A 25909-nucleotide genomic window follows, 5' to 3' on the forward strand; every position below is an offset into this window, starting at 1 on the left:
CTTTAGATAGTTTACCCTATAATGCTGGAACGAAAAGAAAAATAAAGCAGTAACTATTTAAAATAAAAAAAAACTGCATATGATACGTTCTTGAAAAGGAGCTGCAAAATTCACAAAATATAAAATGATATTGCATCTGTTCGCATTTATTGTATCAGTTATTCTGAAGAGTATGACATTCGTTCACCAGACCTCTTGACAACCTGACTTGAAATTTTATTTACTAACCAACTTGTGAATATATATATCCTGCCATGGTAAAAAGTAATAATTTTGGAATAATATTCAAAAGCTGCATCCTTTATCTTTTCAGCAAGAAATTTGTAGGTTTACATTCAGAAAAAAAGACATTGCAATCTCCAATAGTGGAACAAGGCCTTGATTTAGCCATTACAGAAAAACAACAATATAGAATTTTGCCATTTACAAATCAATATTTGTCCTTAATTCATCTGATGACATTTTAGATAAAGATAATCCTTCAGGCATAAATATTGGTGAGTGAATGAGTGTATTACCTTTGAGAACATTTTCTGTTCTCTTACTGATTCTCTAAGAGCTGAACATCACAATTTATAAAATATATCTTCCATGTTAGAACATTTCAGTTTGATGTCATCTACAGAGATGCAGACACTGTTCCCCCCACCCTTAAAATATCATGTTTTCATCTGGAATTCTTCACCCAAATTCCAGGAAATTAGAGAGAGGAAATAAACTCACAAGATTTATTCAGATATTACAAAACTGCTTTGCTCCAGACTCTGAAAGGACAACAGGCATTCATTTGCTGTAAGATATAATTTCTGACTCATATAATGTTTCATTATGACACTAAATTGTTTTGCTGGGATATGCTATGCAAGCATGAGAGCTTCACATGCTCACTTGATACACATCACTTTGCATTTTTAACGAAAGTGAGACACACTTGAAAAAGACAAATTAAGGCTAAGCTAGATGAAGTGGAGTGTCTGTTGGTCATTTGCTTTCAGAATGTGGTACATGTTATTTTAATAATCAAATAAACAAATAGTCCAATCTGCACTTTACTTTGCTGCAAGTTCTTTCCATCAACTTTTAAGCCTTTCCAGTTTCAACTATGAGGTGAAAGAAAAACAGTCTGGAGCAATAGACTGGTGAGAAATAAGGTGTTGGAAACGGGGATATTTAGAGTGTTTCTTCAGCATTTACTTTAGCAGTAAAGTGATAGAAATGGAATAAGACATGTATCAGCCACTGTCACTTCTAGTTTGGCTTTACAAGTGCAACTATGAACCTGACAGAAATATGAAAAGATGCATCATTCTATGTGGAAAGGTGCAATGGTACAAATATTCACAGAGACAATGAGACAATAAATTATTCTAGATCTGTAATTACTGTAGATTGTCATGTCAGCAAACAATTGTCTAGGATTTGGTATAGAAGTGCCAGACCAATTGCAAACTCATGTTATTACTTGTATGGCGTACATTTTAATTGAGAATAATTTCATTGCTCCAATGGTGGTAGGGGGCTTGGGGGGGAGAAGACACTGTAGGATGAACCATAGATTAAACAGTGTTGTGGTTCCTAATGCTTAGAATGGTTGCAGTGTGGCATGCATTTTAGAGAGGTTTGAGCTCAAAAAATCCAACAAAATAGAGGTTGTGTCCATATTGCTGCTGTTAGTGTTTTGTCTTTTAGAGTCACAGGAACAACAGCTGTTCCAGTAGGTGATAACTGTATTTGGAATGAATCATGAACTCAGAAATACCTAAGACATAAAAGTTGGAGATACAACAAAATATTTTCCCTTCTTTGTTGGGGTAGCTATAAAATATTTACTCAAATGTTGTATGGCACAATTTCAGAAAAAAAATATGAGAGTTGGACATTCTGAGCCAACAGGGAAAGCTATGCTGGTTGGTTGGAGGTAGTGACTGATGACCCAATGACCTCTTGAGTTTAAGTGGGAGAGATGACAGGGAAAATGACTTGGCTTTCTTTTTTTCCCTACTGTTGACTCATCAACTCAGCCCATCTGTCACTCGACTGTGGGCAGGGAAATCTGAGCCAATATAAGGCTTTATGAAGACAACAGGTGGGTGACTCGGGGGTGGACGAATAAGGCTTTGAAATGCCTTTCAAACTATAATGAAGATATTTTATCTTAATTAGTTTGGATATTGGATCTTCTTTGAGAAAACATCTAGATTTGGGGGGGTCACATGTTTGGACAAGGCCTCACATCACTCTTCAGTAAATGCCTAATGACCCGATCTCAAGGGTGTATATTAGCTTTAGTAGTACAAACAGAAAAAAGCATCCTTACTTAGTAGGATATTAGAAAGTTTCAGCAGAGCTAAAATGTTATCTTCTGTTCCTCGCAGCTTTGAATAAAATCTGATATCATGCCAGACAGAGGCTGCTGTCCTAATGTCCTTATTAAGTCACATGAGGATCAAATGCATAAATAATTTTGTAATGTGTACAAAGAATTGAAATGATTAGTGACTTTTTTTAACCCTGAAACTCATTTAAAATTTCTTTTCGGCCACTTTAGCAATGCAGAAGTCTAAATCTAACGTATATGAATTGACCAAGAAGAATAGATCAAATGGGGTAAAAATGTCTTTCAATCCTGATTATTTGGTTACCAACATGACCAACTAAAGCTGATTTAAAAAAAAAACAACATCTGGGCACTGATACTAGAATCCACAGACTGAGGCACCAGATTATTTTATAAAAACTCCAAAAATAACATATTGTAAATAATTGTCTCTGTCTCTGTGAGGTCTCATAGTCAACAGTCCTATCCATAAGTTAAGTGGCAGTCTTCTGGATTTGTGGAACTGGATATCATAAATCTTGAATAACAAAAGAAGTAAATATATGTTTGCATTAAAACAAAAATATTAATTGGAATCACTAGACTTTAGCACAAATATTAGATTTCCATCTCTATTGATATGTACAAAAATATATTTTTCCTTTTAATATGATTAAATTACTATTTTTCCAGCCTTAATCCCAGCCAAAGTCATGGCCAGTCATCTGGTAGAACTTCATGTTGAAGGGCCGATAGAATTCTCGCAGCCTTTGTATGACTTTCTGGTCAATGTCGGGGTGGGTCCGTCCTTTCGTCTTGCCCAGGCAGTGGGGCTTGCTGCTGCCTTCAGCCTTTTTCAGGCATGGGAACCCCTTGGTTTTGTTGAAGTAGAAATGTTTATCTGTGATGATCCTCTTGAGGCCCAGAAAGTCCTGGACGCGGCCCAACTCGCCTGCTGGATCACTGATCAGTCTCTCCCCACTGACAAAAAGGATTTGCCCAAGCGGGAAGTACAGGAGCCAATTTTCTAGGTGCTTGGCATAAATGCCAATCTGGATGGCACTCCAGGAGGTATCAATCAGGCCCGTAGTCCTGTTTTTGAAGGTCAGGCTCTCAAAGGACGGGATGTCTGGCTTCTTGGAAAGGGTTTGTGTGTAGTCAGAAATGGCTCGGGTGACCGGGTCTCTCACCACCACAATGAGCTTGGTGTCCTTTGACATAGAGGAGATGCGAGCTGGTGCTTCCTTAGTGACAAAGTAGCTGGGCGTCTTCTCCATGGTGATCTGGCCATCAAGAGTCCTTGGCATCAGTTCCCTAATGAAAAACAGAAGAAAGAATTTGCAGAGCTGCACATTTGTACATGCATATCTTCAGCTCAGTCATAGAAAATAATGGAACTCATATAAGGGATGTCAGCTATGGGGGAAATTTTAAAACATTTGAGCACAAGGTTTTTTTTTTAATGCATAAGGTGTCTTTTGAATTGAGATTAATTCTTAAAGCCCAGTACATTCTGATGGTGTGTAAGGTCAAAAACTTAGCTTTTTGAGTTCAACCAACCAAAAGTTAGTGAGTGATACAATATCTTATCAACCAATATTGTATCAGACAAGATAATTCATGGAAAGTTGGAATCCTTATTTGTTCTGTCACATGGAATTGGTAAATGGCAGACCAATTGTTATCTATATAGATTAGGCCAAAGTCAGGAACACTAAGTGGTTTTTCTAATTGAATGGGCCTTTGAGAATAACATCCAAATTCAGCATTCTGGTCACTTCCACATCACATTCATTAGTTTACAAATTTGGGAGAATAGATGGAAGGGCTTTAAAAACATTTAAATGATCTCTAGAAAAAGTGCATATGAAAATTATTCTAGCGCAAGAGTCTTGTGAATTATTATTTTCCTATATTTACTATTCAGTTATACAGTACTATATCAAAAGGTCCCATCACATTTCAAAATTACTTCATTCTAATATAAGATTATACAGGCAGTGCATTTATCTCATCGTGCTATCTAGCATTGGTTTCCTAAACTCATGAAGCTAAGCATTGGTAGGACCATTTGTTTAAGAAAAAGATCTACAACCGTCACCTGTTAAAAATAAAGTTCACCCCCCCAAAAAAGGCCCACCATAATTCAGCTCCTCCAAATCAGATTTCCCCAGAAAATTGACCATAAGGTCAGATACAGGCAGGTTGAACATTATGTACTCTTGTTAATAAGAATTATTTAGGTAGTAAATAGCAAAGAACGGTTATGTTTACAAGTGGATTTATGTGAAGAATTGAACATTTTAGCTGGCATTTTGGCCGCACAATGATCTGTTTCACACTCTGAAGAAATGAACATTCGGCTCGTTGGCAGACTGAAACCACTGACTCTATATTGTTGGGAGCCACTAGGAACGTTATGCCACAACCCTGGAGAGATTGACTAATGACTTGAGCATCTTCCAAAGACATAAGGCTGTGTGGACTGGTGACATCTGGATTTAATTGGGGGAAAACTGCCACTAAAAATGATCAGGGCTACAGAAATATTTCGGCAAGAGCAATTTTGAAATGCTATTTGCCCAAACAAATGGGTGTTTGTTATTTTAATGTTTGTAGGCCAGTGGAGGATGCATTGGCTTAATTACTTATTTAAGGAAGACAACTCCTTAAAGAGGAGTGTTTTTTGGACTGTATCTATAAATTCAGCATTCAATGTTGAAATCCATGTTCACTTGGGTCCTTCAAAACTCAACTTACAATATTGAAGCTTGCACCAATATTTCACATACTGAGGATCATCCCCTATTTGACAAGAGTCTGTCCTACAGGCACTACTTTCAAGCAATGTAATGACATACTTATATGTTGAATAGATTTATACACAATTACATTATACAGAGCTTTCACTATATAATGTAACTGTGTATAAACTGTTGATTGTGTATTAAGCACTAGGTGTTCTTTAAATAGTTAGATGTGAGACCAGCAGGCATCTGAACCTTTTACATGAGACTGTGAGAAGCCATGGAGATGATCTTGGAAAAACTATTTAGAATCCATTGAAAAGGTGCATAAGCATGGAGAAAAGTATTAGAAACAGACTCAGGCTGGCTATCCTCCTGAGTAACTAGGGCAGTGATGGCAAACCTTTGCGGCACTGAGTGCCAAAAAGAGAGCGCACGTGCGTGCAATCTAGAAGAGAAGCTGCCCATGGGGCATGCGTGCGCCGGAAAATGAATTTCTGGTTTCCAGTGTGAGCATGCATGCCGGCCAGCTAGTCTTTTCAGTTACTGGTGCGTATGCACATGCGACGATCAGCTGGCCAGCGCCCATGTTTATGCCAGAAAGCAAAAGACCAGCTCTTCCAGTTTCCAGCACTGCCTCACACACGTTGGCCAGCTGATCATCATGCGCACATGCACACCAGAAACCCAAAAGAGGAACGTATGTATAGTTTAGTTCTGGGATGGGTAATTACCCATTAATACCCAAGGGCACACATTCAGCAAGATAGCTGTAGTATATACACACACAGCAGCAGCATACAATGTGATAGTTCCTCTTGACTTAACACCTTCCATTTCTCTTCCCGATGCTGGGGAGTTTTCATTTGTTTGTTGTTCTGCAGTGGCTGATGGTGATTTACTGAATGGAAAATTGTCTATAGACTTTTCAGCTGACGAAGAAAAGAGCAGCAGTAGGCAAGCTTGTAAACAGCACAGATTTAGCTTCCAAGTGGATGCCCTTGGGCACACTGAACAAAGAGTGACATATCATCGCACACTGGTGCAGCAGCAGGCCCATTTTTGAATGTACTCACAAATGGATATATAGTGGTTGTTTTTCTGATCTTCAGTTGCTATATCCTTAACCTAGCCACAATTCTCAGAGGTTGGGGTTTTTTGCCATTAAGTATGTGCCAGAGTAAACGCCAACACACACACACACACACACACACACACACACACACACACACTCTTCTGGTAGAAGTTGCCGCCTACAGAATGACAGTCAGTCCTCTGTTCAAGTTGCCGAGTTCCAACAGCTGAGGTCTCATTTGTGGAAACAAAACAAACAACATGTATGAAACCACACTGTACTTTCAGATATTAATTTCTGCCGTTTTGCTGATTAAAAGGACGGTACTTATGGAGCATTTGCTGTTGGCCTGCCACTATCAAGCCAAAGATGTTTTATATGTGTACACATATTCAGATTAGAAATAGGAGCAGGGAAAAGTGTATCGATTCACATTTCAAGAAGCATCCTCATTCACAGCCAACACATGATCTGGAACACAATCATCCTTTAGATTTTCACATTTCTCTGGAAGTCGATATCCAATGGGGGCATCTGGTATCAGCCACCTCACACTGAAGATTGTAACTTGGATTATCAATAAGAAGAAGTTAAAAAGTCAAGAAATTAATGAAATAAAAATAAAAAAGGGATGTGTCTGTGGAACTAAATGAGAGGGAATGAGACAATAGAACTGAGTGAAGGTGGTGTGGCCATGAGGATAGAGGAAAATTAAGCTGTAGGTTTCCTTATCAATGAAAGAGCTACAAAGTATGTTAGAAAGAATTAATTGATGTCCACTTGGTTGCTATAGGTGCACTTAAAAGCACAAACCCGTAGGTAGATGATATTTACATGTTAAGGTGCAGTAAATGATGATAATGAGGGAGATGAGCAGTTTAGAAATATGAAATATAAATAAATAATAGATGAACCAAATATGAGTTTGGTGGGAAATTGTGCAACATTCTGAAGGTGTGCAGAATGAAGGTACACAATCCAGGGGAAATTATTCTGTTTGATGACATGAATGAATAGGTAGAAATGACACAAGCAAATACTGTGTAGAAAAAGTGTGGGGCCATATACAAACCCAAGAATGATAACTGTTAGGAGTAGAGCTAACATAGCATGGACTACTTTGTAGATTAGTAAAAACATTGCATCAATAAATCTGTGCTGTAGGGCCAAATACCTGTTAATGTGGAAAGACAAGATTAAAAAACCCCTAAAATGTCCACACTGGAGGACTGATGTGCATTTATATATACAATGGCTTAATTGTTTGAAATTTGAATTTAAAAAAAACTTAAATGTATCAATCAAAATATGTAGCAGTCTTTGAATGACTCTTATTTTAATAACTTTTGTTCTTTCCAGCTTCTTTCCCAAAGTTGCATGAGCATTTTAACTACCTTTTAATATTTATATTAATCTGGTAGACAATTAGAAATATTTACCCCCTATAAGTTCGGAAACATTCATCATCATAATTATTTCCTGGTACTCCAAGGGACTAAAGAAAAATGCAAAATACTAAACTCTGCAAATGTTCCTGGGTAGCTTAACTCTTATAAAAATATGTGAGATTGTTAGAATGGATTTATTCATTTATTTATTTTAAAAAGAGACTGATTGTTAAAGGAAGTTAAGCAAATTCATTGGTCCAATTTTAGAATCTAATCAAGTACAGTATACATTCAGATCACCGTAGAGGTAATACCTGGCATACTGGGGCTGTCATGGCTCTTCACATCTTAACACTAAACTTCTTGCAGAAGACAACCGTGACTTTTTGTATTTCTTATAACCATCCTCTAGAGAAAAGACAGCTAGTAAGTCACAGAATAAGGTTTTATTTTATTTTATTTTATGTGGCAGGTCAAGCTCTGGATTTGATTTTTGTTCATTGGACAAGAGGAGGACGTTCCAAAAATGAGAAAGTTTACGTCTGCTCTCTGGACATACCATTTCACTGAGATTTAGACTTGCAGTGACTATTGTTTTCTGAAGGAGTGGAGTGATCCATCCCAAAGGGCTCCAGGGAGTTTTGGGCTAGTACAGCTGGTCAAACATTTGGTTGCCCTACAGCAGTGATAGCGAACCTTTTCAGCACCAAGTGCCGAAAACAAGCCCGCATGCTCATCTGGGCCGCAACTTGGAAGAGGAGCTGCCCAGGGTGCATGCGCCCACCCAAGAATGAACTTCTAGTTTCCCATGCGTGCATGCGCACCAGCCAACTAGTCCTCCAGGTTTCTGGCACGCAAGCGTGCACAATGATCAGCTGCCTGGTGTGCATGCTTATGCAGGAAAAGCAGACCAGCTCTTCAGTTTCCAGCACTGCTGCAACTCCACAGTGCAGAGTTCATTTCCTGGGTATACATCTCCATGGAGGACAATGAAGCAAGGTTCTTCCCCAGCCCCTTATTTCATGACATATAGTTCAGTCAGCTAGAGCTTTATACCGTAGAGTCAAGACAATGTTTGAGTGGTATGATTATTAGACCGAGTTATGACATGCATGACATTATTGCTAGTTACTAAAAAAAAAACATCTTTTTGATCCTTCCAGCTTCCATTTTCTGCCAGGAAAGTGTACACAACAGAATTCTCCAGAAAGCAACCTTGCCAGACATCATGTAGTTAGTTAGGTGTGGTTTTTCAGGAGATGCTTTGCTGCTCAGATGACAGTGTGTTAAATATGAAAGCTGTTTGTTAATGCAGAGTTATCAAGGTGGTGGGTTTGTTATTTTTTTGCATATGTGGGCAGGAGGAAGTAAAATGAAAACATGTTCCCAAGCAACACTGTGAGTCAACAATGCTCCAAAAAGGACGAAAGAAAGGGGCGGAGGTGGGCAGGTCTGATGAAAGCCTCAATTCACTATGGATCATGGCTTCCCGGTGCCTTTGCTATTACCTCACAGGCTTCGCTGCTTCCAGAATTTGTTCATTTGTGCATAATGTACATTGCAAGTAACACACACAAATGCCAAGATTATAGTGTCTATTTAGGAGAGGAAATCAAAGGATTTTTCAGTTGCTAAATAGATAGACAGATGGCTGTCTGGGTAAATACTTCAAGCATATTATGATGGCTGGTTGCATATAAACTAACCATTAGAAAATTATGTGTCTGTCTGTCTGTCTGTCTGTCTGTCTGTGTGTGTGTGTGTGTGTGTGTGTGTGTGTGTGAGAGAGAGAGAGAGAGAGAGAGAGAGAGAGAGAGAGAGAGAGAGAGAGAGAGCATTTGCATAGACATGCAAACAAAACCACACAGAACCACAGACATATATAATTACAGTGCAATTCTATCCTTGTTTAAACATAAACAAATGTCACAGATGTCACATTATTTCATTCAGTGATCTCATTTGAAACTGTATTCCCATTTCAACTTTGTGGATAAGGAAAAAAAGTATTTCTAAGAATTGATCCGATTGGGGCTCTGCACAGCCAAGGTAGAGATTGTGGATCTTCTCATTGATCCACCTTTATAAACTATTTCTACCTCTTTATTTTATCTTCCTATTGCCTCCCCTTTGGAAGGGGCTAATGGTACAACAACATCATTAAAGAAAAATCCAGGAAAATCAGAAGATAAATCATGCAACCTGTATGGTCCTGCATGCTTTATATACTATTACATTCATTGAGCTGACTGTACCAAGACAAATGAAACAAGATTTGAGGTCTCAGAGAAGCAGCGGTGTTTATAGTGTGTGATTAAAAAAGAAAGTCAAGTTCACAAACACCACAGTGAAATGAAAGTTCTATCTGTTTTTTCATGTGCCACACACATAAAAAATACTGACGTTTCTATTAAACCAATGCAGTCTCCATCTTGATTTTTACTGGACTCTACAGATAGTTTGGGGAAAAAACTTCTGAAACTAAGATATCTGTATTGAGTCAACCTACAATTATTATGATCACTATGACTTATGACAGCACTAAGAAAAAAGAGAAATTCTCTTAGGCTACCTGTAAGGACATGGTGAGCTAAATACCCATAAAGGACAGTATTATAGGTGAGAACACTGACCAGAGCACAGATCCTAGATGTCAAAATTTGTCCAGAGAAAGAGAGATTGTGGGATTGCCCACATATACTCCAAACTGCTCTCATGAGCAGACTGCAAGAACTGAAAAGATTTTTGTCGCTGGTAAATTGAGTGGCTGGGGTTGAGGGATTTCATTTATGCTCAGCATTGTAATGTGGCATATGTGGACATAAAGCATGGCTAAGCCTAATTTCTTAATCATTTTTTGAATTACTTTTTTATTGATGTTTAAACATTAACATTTGCAATGACAAAGTTGATGGCATTTATTGGGTGAATCTCTTTCAATCCTAAACAAAAAAATGTTTAAGTGTAACTTAAAGGACTTAGAAATGTTGTGGAATAAATGGCAAAAGAGTGATTAGAGTGTTATTTCTGAACAGCTATAAATATATTAAGGATTGACTTGAAATGGGATTTTTAAATTAATAGAATAGATCCTTCCCTTGCAAAAATGGCTGTGTTTTTTTTAAAGCCGGAACTTTAAATTGGCTGATATTTTACCATGTTTTCCCCAAAATAAGACCTCCCTGGATAGTAAGCCCAATCGGGCATTTGAGCACATGTGGTAAAATAAGCCCTCCCCTGAAAAGAAGCCCTCCCTGAAAATATTGCAACACACCAGCAGCCATGAGATAACTACACTCACTGCCTCCTGCACCTCAAAAATAATAAGACTACCTCAAAAATAAGGCCAATAAGCCAATATGGCTTATTTCAGGGGGCAAAAGGAAATAAGACCCTGTCTTAGACACAGTAATATTTAAAAGGGAGAGTAACTTGGATAATTTTCCTATATTGGATATACAAAGGAGACCTGTTAAAGTTTGAAAGACTTGGTGAAAAGAATAGATATAAAGATTTAGGACATTATTTGAAGAGATTAAAGATAAAAATTGTAAAAAGCAAAGGGAGAGAATATAATGTGGATTTATTTGATCAGGATTAAAAATGGCTGATGTTATTCTACAATCACTAAATTGACATTTTCTTTATCATCCCAGACTGAGTGATATGGATTTAAGGATCTGAGAATTCCTTTTCCGATGAAGGGGGAATATTTCTTTTTTGTTATATTGTAACCTTTTCTATTCTTTCATTTACATTTGTTCTTTATCTTCCTTTTTTCTATTCTGTACTTTTGATTTTTTCCCCTATTTTTTATTTGTCGTAGTTTGTATTGCATTCGATCTGTACAACTGTAAAGTTTAATAAAACTGATTTTTAAAAAAAATTGGGATGGCAACACCAAGACAATGGTATCCTAGCTTTGATCTTATTAGCCTTTTCAAATGAATCCCAAATCATTGTTTGTAAAGGATTGTTTAAAAAAGGCAGTTTCCCTCCACAGAGAAATGTCTGAATCCAAGTGAACAACTTAAGTTATGCAATTAAGAATTACAGCTCTGATAGGGTTTTCTGAGTGTGCCAACGAATATTAGGAAACATTGCAACTATAATCTGTTACTAACTGCATATGAGCTCTATTCATCATAATTAGTAATAGTAGTATTAATTTGTTATTAATTATTAGTATTCATTAAGCTTTTTCCAAAACGGACAGCTGGCAAGTTGATTGACAGTGAAAGCAAAATAAAAATATTCACAGATAAAAAAGAGAAGGAAAAAAGGAAGTACTCCGAGAGTGATGTAGATGAAGCCTAGAAAACCAGCCAATTATTCTCTTTTTGAAAGGCATCATATGCTTTCCAGAATAAACCTGAACCAAATCTGTATCTCCACTCAAACAATTTATGAAAGAAAATATATTTTGGTTCCCTAAGATTTGGGATTAATTGGGAGGGATATGAAAGTCCATTTCTGTGTAATAAATTTTGCAGCCTTTTCACCTCTGGTATTCAATGACATTGTGTCTTCCTGTTTGAAAATTTCATACAAACAGTCTACTGTGCATTAAGACAAACGTCACTCTATTTGGTAAAAGGAACAGAACTTGATATGATAATTTTTGGCTAGGCTGGGGCAAATGTGGCATTTGCTATGATGAATCCCAAAATGCACAGCAAGACTCTGGCCTAAAGACAGTTCCAAAAGTAATAAGACCTAAATCAGGAAATTGCCTCTAGGAGAAGGTTTCTTACGGCAACATGGTTTGCTTTTAAGTCAGTTTGCCACCCTAGTGGAACTGACCACAGCTGGTGGTTATGGCACAATCCACTGTCACATTCTAAACACACTTTGTTGAAAGTTCCTGAAGAAATATAATGGAATTGTGTGCACGGGAACACTGCCTTAAAGTGATGATTTGAGGGAAATTAGGGCGCCATCTTAATCTATTCAACGCTTCAAGCAGTATGGAAACCCACCTTTAAAAACAGCTGTTGGTGATTCTAATCAATCTCTCTGGTGGGTAGTGAATGAACTGAAATTGGTTCGATGCAGTCAACTGTCACATGCTGAACAAGTAAAATTAAATCTAACGGCTTCTTTTGAAAACCACATCTCTTCTTTGTGGAGCATTGATTTCCAAAGTCATATCCAATTTTGCAGCAGGGCTGTAAGAAGAAAGCATGTATGCCTGGAGTTGCCCCATGTTTACCCTGAAAGAAAATGGCAGAAATGGCTCCCTCTGACCTCTTTGCTCATATATCTCATCTCTTGTTAAGATCAATACAGATTTCTTTGCTGGAGCATCCAGCAAGCAAGCAGTCACTGCAGTGGTTTTCCATCCCCTGGAAGAAGTTTCTGCCTGTTTCTTTAGGCTTCCTCGCAACTCCACAAAATGCCTGTGGTTTTTAGTCAGGGAGGTTTCACATCTTGAGTGACTTTGCAGTCCATTTAGATCTCTCACTTGCTGGGTACTATTCAACATTAGTTCTTTAACAGCATTTTTTCCCCCTCAAGTCAGAGTAAAGTGCAAACTGGGATTTGAATTTACATTTGCATTTGTTAACTGGTCCCTGTGTTAGTTCCAGTAACTGGCACAATCTCATTTGGTATTCTACTAGAATGATTCAAGTAGGCACTGAATAACAAAAACAGAGGCTGGGGTAAAGGTGTGTGGAGGGACTCATATTATTCAAAGTAGTTGGTCAAAGACCAGACTAAAGGATTAATTCGATCCAATTCAAGCATAGAAGTGCTAGAAGTGCAAAATGGACCGGGCTAGATATCATCTAACATAGCTTTCTCCAACCTGGCTACACAATACACTTTAGAAGTTGAAAGTGGATTTCAACTTCTAAAATTTCCTAGCCAATATGGATATTGCAGAAAAACAGGGAGTTGATTTCTATTTGAAATGTGTGCAGGTTGGGAAAGATTTTGGAACACTCTGTATGATTCTCCTCCATCCCCAATAATCTTTATTGTGGGGTAGAGATTTCAACCTCTTTAGGGAAGGGGCAGCTTGATGCTTGCCTCCTCTTACACCAACTTCATAAACTAATGAATGATACCAAGAAATAGTGCGTGCAAGAAACTGGATAAAGTGAAACAGATGATGGCAAGAACTGTGGTGGCGCAGTGGTTGGAATGCAATATTATGGGTTAACTCTGCTGATTGCCAGGAGTTTGATCCTCACCGGCTCAAGGTTGACTCAACCTTTTTTCCTTCCAAAGTCAGTAAAATGAGGACACAGATTGTTGGGTGCAATCTGCTGACTCCGTAAACTGCTTAGAGAGGGACGTAAAGCACCATGAAGCGGTATAAAAGTTTAAGGGCTATTGCTACATCTGTCCTAAGCTTCAGGAACATGTGGTTTATTTGAAAGGCTGCTCTAGGACATTCCCCTACACCTAAAAAAAAATCCTATTTGCCCCATTCAAATCTGATTTAAACTTAAAGAACCATAAAAAGGGAAGTGCAAGTGTTGAATATGCTTACTTTCACCAGCAACACAGCAACTATTTATAGTTTTTCCATGATGGCAAGATGCATTTTGTTTTAAATCATATTTTTGTTTCTAAATTAGCATAAGGTTTTATAGACATATTTTCTTCTTGGCCCCATTTCTTTTAAAAAGTAATGAATAAACTGCCACCTTATGTACTTGTCTCTTTTGTGCAAAGCATCCCGTAAGATTTACCTATTGTCAGCAAGTCTTTAGCTCAATCTTTTATTTATTATCAGCAATAAAACTATGCAGTGTAAGGAATCTGTGCTTGAAGTCTGAAACTGGCTCTAAAGCTGCCTTGATCACATAAAGCCTGCTAGTTTTCTTCCTCCACTGAGATTTATTTGAGCAATGCCAATATTGCAGTTCTGTGGAACTTGAGGTCAATCTGTTTTCCAACTAATGAGAGTGTTTTCCTCACCCCACCTCCTAAATGGAAGTCAATCTGCCTTCTGAGCTTCAGTGTCCTATTTGTGGGGATGGTAGCTCTCCTGCCTCCTAAGCACCTCCCAATGTTGCAACATGCAGCCATGCTTGCAGTTACTGAGAAAAGTGACAAGTTGCAAACACCTGGTCCAATCGTTATTCACAGGGACAGGTAAATGCACCAGAGCAAATGTGACTTTATAGTTTCAGGGCTTTCGCTTTGAGGAGCTTCTCACTTTTAGTTTCTGTAGTTTGGTGGCTTGTTATCGGAAAACAAACCAGACAAATGACCACAACATGAACAGGTTTGTGGATGGGTCTGGGTCTTAGCAATTTATTTTCTTTCCATTTTGTGTGGAATAGAAGTGAGACAATGAGTTTGCCATGCTGAGACCTCTGATGGCTCAGGGGACAGGGCGCTGATTGAATGCCATTCCTTGTGTCTCCAATTTGTCAGCTGAAAGGAACATTGATTGGTTCATGATGGCCTTGGCATGTTTTCAGTAAGCTGAGTTTGGCAAAAGCGAGGATGCTTCGGGGTTGGCTTCAGACTTTTTGGGAGAGTTTGATGAGTGATCATGGTAGCTTGTTAGCTTAAATGGGAAGAAAGAGCGATAATCAAATTCAGCTTTTTCTCCCATATCTATTTTGCCAATAAAACATCTATTAGAGGGCATAGAGTGAGTTTAAGAATAGTGCAATATGTTGGGAAGAAAGCAATTTAAATGGTTTTCACTGAATGAAAAACAGAATTGCAGTGAAGTGCCCAACTTATTCTTGACACATCAGTGAGTAATGCTTTCCCCTCTTTTCTAATGAAAACATCTTTGTGCTCAAGGTCTTCACTATACATGCTTAGCTGAATCAGAAGCAAGTCCTTACATCACATCAACTATGCTTGTCAGAAAAATAACATCCTTGCTATTATTTAAAAGTGGAAAGGGTTTATATGAATCGACTCCTCAATGTTCTGCCAAAAGAGGGGGGGAAATCAGGCAACAAGAAGAAATGATAGCTAAACTGAACTGCATTCTAACAGTAATAACCCATACACATCTCTACTCAGAAATTTGCACTGCCTAATTCAATAGGACTTACTCCTAATTAATTATTTTATTTATTTTGATATATTGATATTGCCACCCAGATACAGCCGCCCAGAGTTGATTAGAAGATAGGTGGCTATATAAATGCTTTAAATAAATAAAATAAATACTCTGGGGTAAACATGAGTAGTGTTACCTTAGAAACCTCATTGCTTTTCAATGCTGTGTGAGGATTTAGTTCTAAGCTCAACCCTTCATTATATTAAAGTACTTAACTTGTGGTCTTTAGACAAATTTTACTTTAAGAAGAAATAATAAGATTTTCTTAGGTTTCATCTCCAAGAATGGAGTGATAGGATGGCATCAAATATTTGAATGGTCACCTTAAAAGGAAATTTTATTGTCCATAGAAATCGGGTGTTGAAAGGCAAATGGCTCAGCCTAACTCTAAATGCCCAAGGAAGACAATTATGTATGGCCACTTCCCCCGATTCAGAAAATAGCGATGAAGCCCTGTATGGAAGTAGGCTTTCCATTCGCAATATCCAATGGGAATCTGCCTTTTTGCAAGTTGTCCATTATTCCATGACTTGCACAAACATGACTGTGCTTACTAACACATGAAAATCTTATTTCAACAAACAGTCAAATATTCTAACAAAAGTAAGACATAAAAAGTGTGACTCTAGCCTTCTCTCCTGTGGATAGCTAGCTGGATTCCAGTTTGGATCTTCTTTACATTACACAGTTCTTTTGTAGGCAATCTGAAGAAAATGAGAAATAAAAAATTTGGAGGTGTTGTTTTCCAACGTTGGTGCCCATTATAGTGACACAGCTCCTGGAACCATGTGGGTTTTTTGAGAAACATGGACAAGAGAAAGGAAAATATTTTTGTTTCCCTAGAACAGGGGTGTCAAATTTGATTTCATTGAGGGCTGCATCAGGGTTGTGTTTAATCTTGGAGGGCCAGGGTGGTTGCGGCCAGAGTTGGCATGGCCTGCTCGATGTCATTCATGTTGGGGGCACCTGTGACAGCCTGAGTACTCTGCCAGCAAAAACAGGCTCCTGAGCTCTGTTTCCAGCTGCATCAGACTCCTGCAACCCTCTGCCAGCAAAAATGGAGCTTGGGAGGGCCTCACGTGGCCCTCCTGAGCTCTGTTTTCACTGGCAGAGGATTGCAGGAGGCTGATGCAGCTGGAAACGGAGCTCAGGATCTGTTTTTGCTGGCAGAGAATTGCAGGAGGCCATCAGAACCAGAAACGGAGCTCAGGAGCCCATTTTTGCTGCCAGAGGCACAACAGGATGGTCCCTCACAGTTTCCAGAGTGACCCCATGGGCCAGATCTAAGCACCCCAAGGGCCAGAGTTTGACACCCCTGCCCTAGAGAGATACTTGAGGGAGAATAAAGTGGACTGCCTGTATAGCTTTCTCAAGTAATGTCTCCATCCAGTCACACAGACTTGAACAACTAAAATACTCCAGCAGGTCTCAGTATTTATATATCTCATTACATCGGCAGCTTGTGGCATCTGTTTCAATGCTCTGTCTGTCAAGCTGCATCTTATCACAGAAGCGCTCCCTTTTTCTGCTCTGCGATCTTGCTTCTCCTTTTACCTTACTGATAAGTAACCGGATGCCTATTATAAGCCCTTTTTAAATTACAAAGTAAGATAGAGACAAAGCTAAGCCAGCAGGCTGGAAAAGGAAGAAGAAAGGGTGCTATGAGCTGCTAGAGATATCTGATCGGCATACTCAGTATAAACAGAAGCAAAACTGTTGCATAATATTGGAATGTATGGACAGTGTGTATGGACAGTAATGGCTTTGTAGTATCCAAGCAGAACATCCAGAGTTTTGCTCCATATAGCATCAATGTGTGTTATGTATGTGTATGGGTAGACACCAGGGGTGGGTTCCTGCCAGTTCTAACCTCTTCTATAGAAGAGGTTTCACAAATCTACAGTGCTGTTTAGAACCGGTTCCAGCTCCCTCCCTCCACCCGTCTGCACATCATCAAGATGAAGAGCGAGAAGAGGAATTCTGGGAGTTGAAGTCCAGAAGTCTTAAAGCTGTCAAGTTTGAATACCCCTGGGGTATTTTTTTTCTAAAGGGTTAGGGGTGCAAGGGTCTTGTAACTTGACAGCTTTAAGACTTATGTGCTTCAAATACCAGAGTTTCTGAGCCAACATTTTGGTTCCTAAGCGCCAAGCCACTCCCACTCGCCATGTGACCAGGAAGGAGTGGTTTGCCACCATGTGACCAAGTGGGAGTGGCTTAGCAGCCATGTGACTGGGTGGGCGTGGCCAACTTGAAAAATGTGGTGGAACTCATTTAACAATGCTCTTGCTTAGCAACCAGAATGTTGGCTCAGAAACTCTGGCATTTGAAGCATGCAAGTCTTAAAGCTGTCAAGTTACAAGACCCTTGCACCCCTAACCCTTTAGAAAACCCCCCAGGGGTGTTCAAACTTGACAGCTTTAAGACTTTAAGGTTTAGATATGACTCATAGAGGCGGGCAGGGCGATTGGTGAGCCAGCCAATCAGTGAGCAGTGGGCAGGGCAAGCGTGGTACGGACGAGCGTGGGGAGGAAGCTGGAACCAGTTCTAAACGGCATGGTAGATTTGTGGAACTTCTTCTATAGAAGTGGTTAGAACTGGCAGGAACCTACCCCTGCCTCAACCTCAAGAATGGGGCAAATGATCCCTCTCTGCTGACCAAGTAACTAGAGAATGTATAAAAGTCATGATCAAAGATAGAAACTGAACCCAGTGTTCTAGCATATCAAGGTGATGAAATGACTCTTTTTCTGGCACTTCTTTTAAGGTGGAATAGCATGTAACCAAAAACCATCTCTCCTTACTCACTCACCATTGAGCAGACTTGACATGCATATGCTCATAAGTCCCACTTTGCAAATGGATCTCTGGAATATGAGGAGGACAGCAGAATTGAGCTGGTTGGCCCTACCCCCTCCACTGCATTCCTGAGAGTCCACCTACTGGGCTTTAACATCAGGAGACAGCTGCCGCACCAGCGGCTCCCTTCATGCTTTATTAGGAAAAAAAAACATTATGAAAACTTGTAAAGGGTGATAAAGCTTTTGAAATATTGTTTTGAGGACAAGACAGTGTCAGCTCCAAGAATACAAAGTGCCCTGCTAGTTTCTCTTTAGGTCAAAGGCATTGCCACACTTTTACTGAGAGGGTGAAATGTGAAAGCCAAGCATATGGTGATTTTGTCCCCATTAACTTTAATAAAGCAGCAATACTGTGCTGTAGCTTAGTAGTGCTGCTTTGAAATCCAAGCAGCTGCTGTCATTCCAAAGGTGACCTTTCTAGTGAAGAAATGCATCACAATCAGGATGATCACACAGCAAATAAACAATTTTGAGCAGCTGACAAATTCCCGGGCTTCCCCATATCTAGCATTATAGAATCCATCAGCTTGGCCTTTACTTTCTAGGCAGAAAAAAGCAAAAAAAAAATCCACTGGGTCAGTTTTGCAAAGCTGAGATGTTCCAAGTGCTGGTTATTTTCATGTGAAAATGCCATAAATCTATCCTAATAAAGAGCAGTATATACAGTACAGTATATACTTTTTTTTATATCAGCAGATATAAAGCAGAAATTCCACTGGTTAGTTCAGGTGTTTGCCTAAATACATCATGACTTAAGACCATTAAAAAAATATCAGAGTTTCCTGATTGAGTTTGTAAGTTAAGCCTATGGCCAGGATAACCTTTCTCCCATTTTTACTATTGCCTCAGATGAAACTTTTTGTGGAATAGCATGCTCCAGGGTTGGCTGCTCATGTTCTTATCCCATCACTTTTGATTTACTGTAAAGAGCTCTACTTGGGGCTGCTTCTGGAGACCATTTGAAAGTTTCAGGAGGTGCAAAATTCTGCTGCAGAATTACAGATATTGACAGAGGCTACATTGGTCCTTAGTAGGCTTCCTTGTACAATACAAAGGGTTGGGGATTTTGTGACTTTACCTTTGGAACTGTCTTCTCCTGTCAAGAGTCTGCTCATCCTGCACATTTAACCTGGAAGGACATATTTCTTGATCCACTTTCCTCTGGAGATTAGGTGGATTAAGACAGGAAGGAGACTTCCTTGAATGGCTGCTCCAATCTTCCCAAGATTAGGATGTTAGCCTTTTGTAAACAGGTATGACCCATATACTGCAATATTTGCCAAATATATGTAAACATGACCAGGACCACTTCATTTCAAAATCTCCTATTATTGCCTTCCTGATGGCTTTATTCATTTAAAGTTCACTCTCAGTCTTTTCATCACAAATTACAAGAATGTTTTGTTTTAGTTAAACCTTTTAAAATACAGTTCTCTGAGGATATTAGCTATATTTTGTCTGTCATCAGCAGTGGTGGGTTACAACCGGTACGCCCTGGTACGGGCATACCTGTGCCTGCCAGGAGCACCTGATACCGTTCCGGTATGATGCTCCGGAGGGCCCGCCCACCCACCTGCGCTCCTTACCTGTATTTGAAGTTTTCGGGGCTTCCACGCACGGAGCATACGGTGCCTGTGCAATGCTCCGCCGGGCAGCTGGAGCATCGTGGGCGGTATTTACGCATGCGCACGCTGCATGCGTTCATGTGGTGGATGCCTGGCCCTGTTGCACAGTACCAGTTGCACCGGGATCCGAAACCCCCCACTGATCATCACTTGCATTCTGTGGGGCATTTCAGTTTCTGTAATCTGGCCAAGAGACCTCTAGCACTGTTTAGGAACACTTATGCAGTAACATACCAGACTAAGCAATATTATTGTACTATACACTTTTTTGTTGTATCAGAATATTTACAGCCTCATCCCTTAGAGATTGGTCGAGCGGAATCAAATGCTCTCTAATTTCACTCACTTTTTTTTCTTACAAGTCATTTGAACTGTATGTTCTAATGAATTTTAAGCACTAGCACTCAAGTCACACTTGGGCTCAAGCAAAGATTATTCCTCTTGTTCATCTTGCCTCTACGCAAAACCTCCACCATGAACTAGCATGTCTATATCTCCTGATGCCACTTACCTACCCATGAATTGAAACCTCTCCTCTCCCCCCCCCCCCTAACTTTGGCATGTAGAACAGGAAGCATTTAAGAGAATTCAACCTTGGATACCCCTGGATGTTTAGTATCTTACGCTGACACTTTCATTTTAGATTCAGGACAACACAATTACCAATCCCAGTGCACAATCTATCAGCCTATTTATTATTAGCAATCTTTCCCACAGGCAAATAAATCACTGGAGAGTCAAAGTGCTTATCACAAGTCAACTTTTCTATATGCCTAATGAATCACTTTCTATCCTTCCTTGCTCTAGAAAGCGTACCAACTTCACAAAAGAATTCTATCAAGATATGTTTCATTCTTTTAAAAAAATACTAATCTATTTTCCTCATCCTTAGAATGTTTCCTTCCTTCCTCAAAACAGCCATGTGACTGTAAATCCAAAAGTGGGGTGTCTTTTGACAGACTCATCTAAATACCCTTCTTTCTGGCTCACCCTCTCCAAGTCAACTACCATAATCTCCAGGAAACTAGTTTTTTTCTGAGAGCCAGAAGTTCATTGTATCCACATTCCCTCTCCAGATTTCTGCCCCTTCCCATCAGCAGATGTGATTATATTCCATGCAATAAAGAGGATAGCTCCCGTGCCCATGTATTTCCTGTAATTCAATCACAGGAAAACTTTATTTAGAGTAAAATTGACAAGTCATTGCTCAAGGGCAGAACCAGAAGCTCAATTGCTTTGGTCTGTTAATAACAGACTGTTTAGCTTCTTGCACTAGTCAACATCCTTTTTTGTAGCAAACTTTCCAAATTAGGTTCTAGTTATGCCATCAGCAAAGTGATTCCCCACCCACCCATCTTGGAACCGGTGATTATAAATGGGTGATTATGCTCCTACGGTGTTATTTGCAGGTCATTCACAATGGCCTTCTTTGTAACCATTACCTTATGACTCCTGACCCTTCAAGAAACCTTGTTGACTCTTCTGCAGCTAGTTTATTTGGGGGAAACAGTCTTTCACTCTCAGTTTTGAACTTTAATATTGAACTAAAACTGCAGAGAAGAATCTGAGGTAAAGCCAATAAACTGCAAAGCCCTCTCCTCAAATGTCTTATTACCAGTTCCTCTCAGTCCACCATCCTAAAGTCATCCTCACAACTTTGCAAAGATGTTTGATGCCCATATAAGCCAACCAATACAGGCTGGATTGTGTCAAGTAAAGTTTTATGTATAAGTAAAAAAGAATGAATGAATGAAAGAAAGAATACACACACACACACACACAATGATACCATCAATGTTTCACTAAGACTTGAAATTATTAGTCTAGCACTATGATTCCCATAAGTAAAATATATAAATATGTTGGTATACAAGTCTGATGAGTAAGTAAACAAAAAACTCTACTTTATTAACTGTAAAAGTAAAGGTAAAGATTCTCCTCGAACATATGTGCTAGTCATTCCTGACTCTAGGGGGCGGTGCTGATCTCCGTTTCAAAGCTGAAGAGCCAGTGCTGTCTGAAGACATCTCTGTGGTCATGTAACTGGCATGACTAAATACCGAAGGCACATGGAATGCTGTTACCTTCCCACTAAAGGTCGTGCCTATTTTTCTACTTGCATTTTTTACATGCTTTTGAACTGCAAGGTTGCAGAATTAACTGTAGTGGTTTGCAAAATCAATCAAGCCATGAGTTTCACTTAAAATGGAGGGATGGATTCATTTGCAGAAGAAAGGAGCTCCATTGGTCCTTAATATTATTAGTTTATCAGTATGCACAACAACTGATTAATCCCTACCCTAAATAAAGAGCTGGAAAGATAGATATATGTCTCAATTATCAGGTATCCAAAAATAAATCTACATGCAGTCTCTATATGGCTCTACATGGGGATACTCTTGAAAAGTATCTGGAAGCTTCAGCTGGTACAGAATGAGGCCACAGGGCCAAATGAATGGTGCATAGGACACTTCTGCTACACTGGGTCCCAGTCTGCTTCCAGGTCCAATTCAAGGTGTTGTTTAGGACCTTTAAAGCCAGATATGACATGGGGACAGGTTACCTATGGAACCCTCTTCATACCTTTACATCGGCGCATCCCACCTGATCAGGCACAGAACATATGTTGAGGACCCTGTTAGCCAAAGAATTCTGACTGGTGGAGTGCAAAAAGAGAGCCTTCTCTGCCATTGGCCCTACTCTATGGAACATTCCTCTCTCCCAGATAGGTAAACTCTCCCAGTGAGGTAAACTCTCACTCACTCTTCTAGCATTCTGGAAAGGTGTAAAAACATGGCTCAGTTGCCTTGTTTCAGGCACAGCAGCAAGCACACAGCCATGGCAGTAGTGGGTTCCAGATTCCGTGCAACTGGTACGGTGCAACAGGGCTGGGCGTCCACCATATGCATGTACGCGGCATGCACAAAGGGCACGCATGTGTACTTACCACCCGCGACACTCCAGCTGCTCGGCAGAGCATCGCGCAGGCGCCATATTCTCCGTGCGTAAGCCCCAATCAGCTCAAACACAGGTAAGGAGGGTGGGTGAGTCCTCCGGTGCACCATACTGGAATGGTACCTGGTGCTCCCAGTAGGCACCGGTATGCCTGTATCAGGCATACTGGATGTATCCCACCACTAAGCCATGGGCCCTGAAAGTCCTCCCTCCCCCACCTTTTAACTAATTTTTAAAAAACATTGCTTACCTCTTTGAAAGTTTATATACTGCTTTTATGTTTTCCCTATTTTATTGCATACCACCCAGAGTCCATCTGTAATGGAGATGGGTGGCTTTAAATTTTGATAGATAATAAATAAATCTTGATTCCAGTGAAGTTCAGGGTAGTTTGCTGGCTTCAGTGTAAGATAATGATAATGTCTTAGCAATCATGTGTTTTATGAACTTTTACCAGAGATGAAAGGATAGGAAGGAGAATCTAATTTCTTCCAGGAAATTTTTGCCCTGGGAAAGGTGGAGTAAACTAGGATGATATTTATGTCACTATTACCAAGCCATCACTATTTTATTCATCATCAGACAAATTTTTCATTGCCTATGCCACAATTAGGTATAGTTTCATATTTAATTTAAGTGGTTTACAAATTTTAATAGCTCTCCAGTAATAGGGGAATGTTCCTCCACTACTGGAGAAAAAATGCAGCTTTCATTAGCTTCTCTTCTGCTGGAAATGCTATTAGGCTTTGCATCTTTTAAAGCTCATCTCCCTAAAGAAGTTAGTTGCTCAAATTGCCCATCCTTTAGGCAGATGCAGCCTACGCAACCACTGGAAAGGATTGGCACTGTACATAAATCATAATATTATCACAATATATCAAAGCAAATTTTATCTCATCTGAAAAAAAGTATATGATTTAGTAAATGAATTGTGCAGAAACAGCTGATTTATCTACAATTTGTTGCAAAAAAAAAACTGCAGAGGAAGGAAATTACCAAGGGAAATTATACACAGAACTTTTTGACAGGACCTTAAGATTGCTACATTAGAGAGAGTGGGAATATAGTTTGTGATGCTCACTATTGCAAATTTTGGAGTCGACATCTTTGTGAATATCCTACAAATACTTCTATCTTGAAAATTTCTTTAACAAATGGCTATGAGATAGTCCTTTCCCTAGCACTACTGTTCTTCTTAGCAATATAAACTTGAATGCCACAATTATTATGAAGTGCATCTCTTTTATAACTAACAAAACCTAGCACTAATATAAAACATAGGCTTATATTTTTTTGTGTACAATAGTATACCTTATTTTCTCATTCTTCTGGTATATAATATCCTTTTATTCCATGTGGCTTCTATATGCATTCTTCTATTTGGGCTACACAAAATGGCTCAAAAGGGAGACATTAAAAGAGTGAGGAATGTGGATTACAAGCAACAGGCGACACTTCTTAGAATCCATAAACTGGCTAAAAATCATGATTTCTGTCAAGACCAGAAAACAAGTCCCTTCTCCCCCCCCCCCCCCCACACACACACAATGAGCAACTTACATATCAAAACAAGATGGAAAGATATAAGGCCAGAATGCAGCATAAAAATCTAAGTGAGAATCAGCACAGATATTATGCATAAATATGATGTTCAGATGTTGAGATCCTCTTTAGAAACTCCCAACTTTCTTTTATCTCCTTGGCCTGGATCAGTGTAAGTTTTTTTCCCCCTCTGCTTTACTTTTCTCTCTCTTTTATGTTTCCCTTTATGGAGCTATAGTATATTTGTGTGAATGAGAATGTATGTAGAATATATTCTAAAGAAGTAGTTAAAAAGCTATCAAATGTATTTCTCGCTTGTTCAATGACACCTTCACCATCTATGCTCTGATCCTGCATATAAGATCAATAACAGCACACATAAGTAAATCAAAGGGCCTATGCATTGGAATAGGCACAGCACATATTGTACATCCAGCTCTTTCCATGGGAATGTCCCCAACCATATTGTGCCAAATAATAACTCCCTTCCGATTAATGATATTTTGTAAGGAGGGAGCACATTGGTTCCCTAAACTTTGCTCCCAGTTTTTAAATGAGTATTATAAACCATCCTGGAACTGTTTCTAGCAACAGTCACAGTGGAGACGTTTTGGAATTCCTACCTTACCTCTGTAAAAGCAAATACAAGAAAGAAGATATAGATAGAAGGTGGGGATGACAATTACAGGTAGACATTTATAAGGCAGTTAAGAGAACTAGAGAAAAACATGGCATTCAAACAAAAAGCTGCTTGGCTGAGCAAACCGAACACACAATTCATGGTAATTAAGAAGCATGTCCTTGAGAAGAATGCAGGACAACACCACCAATATGGTTCAAACTCTCTAGATGACATACACAGAATGCCAACATTAAATGACTGAAAAAGTGTTGCAAAATCATACAAAATGACCTACCGTAACTTCATCAGATTTCAGTGTTCTTGCATGGGGCTCATGATTTTAGAGCACTATATCAAAATTGTCAGAGACTTCAGCAATTTTCATGCAAAACAACTTTTTGACATTCCCCTATGACGCAGTAAGCAAGATTTTGTTATCTTAACTTAATCATGGGGGGGAGGGGTGATTGGATGTCTGACTATCAATCAGAATAGAGTTGCAAGGGACCTTGGAGGTTTTCTAGTCCAATCCCCTGCTCAAGCAGGAGACCCTATACCATTTCAGACAGGTGGCTGTCCAGTCTTTTCTTAAAAACCTCCAGTGATGAAGCACCTACAACTTCTGAAGGCCAAGCTGTTCCACTGGTTAATTGTCATCACTGTTGGGAAGTTTCTCTTTAATTCCAGGTTGCTTCTCTCTTTGATTAGTTTCCAACCATTGCTTTTTCTCTTGCCTTCT

General features: G+C 39.3%; 1 protein-coding gene across 1 annotated transcript in view; it reads right to left on the reverse strand.

The window, feature by feature from the left end:
* Nucleotides 1–279: 279 nt before the first annotated feature.
* Nucleotides 280–25909, reverse strand: part of LOC309398748 (heparan sulfate glucosamine 3-O-sulfotransferase 3A1-like) — a gene marked incomplete at its 5' end in the record, with an annotated part of 85733 nt that continues 60103 nt past the window's right edge. Inside the window, one exon of the mRNA XM_081965924.1 lies at nucleotides 280–3631. Within this exon, the coding sequence (XP_081822050.1) occupies nucleotides 3013–3631 (619 nt within the window). The 3' untranslated portion in view covers nucleotides 280–3012. The remainder of the gene's footprint in view (nucleotides 3632–25909) is intronic.

The sequence above is a fragment of the Natrix helvetica genome (genome assembly GCF_964273705.1).
Source record: "Natrix helvetica genome assembly, chromosome: 1".
In the NCBI taxonomy this organism is placed as follows: Eukaryota; Metazoa; Chordata; class Lepidosauria; order Squamata; family Natricidae; genus Natrix; species Natrix helvetica.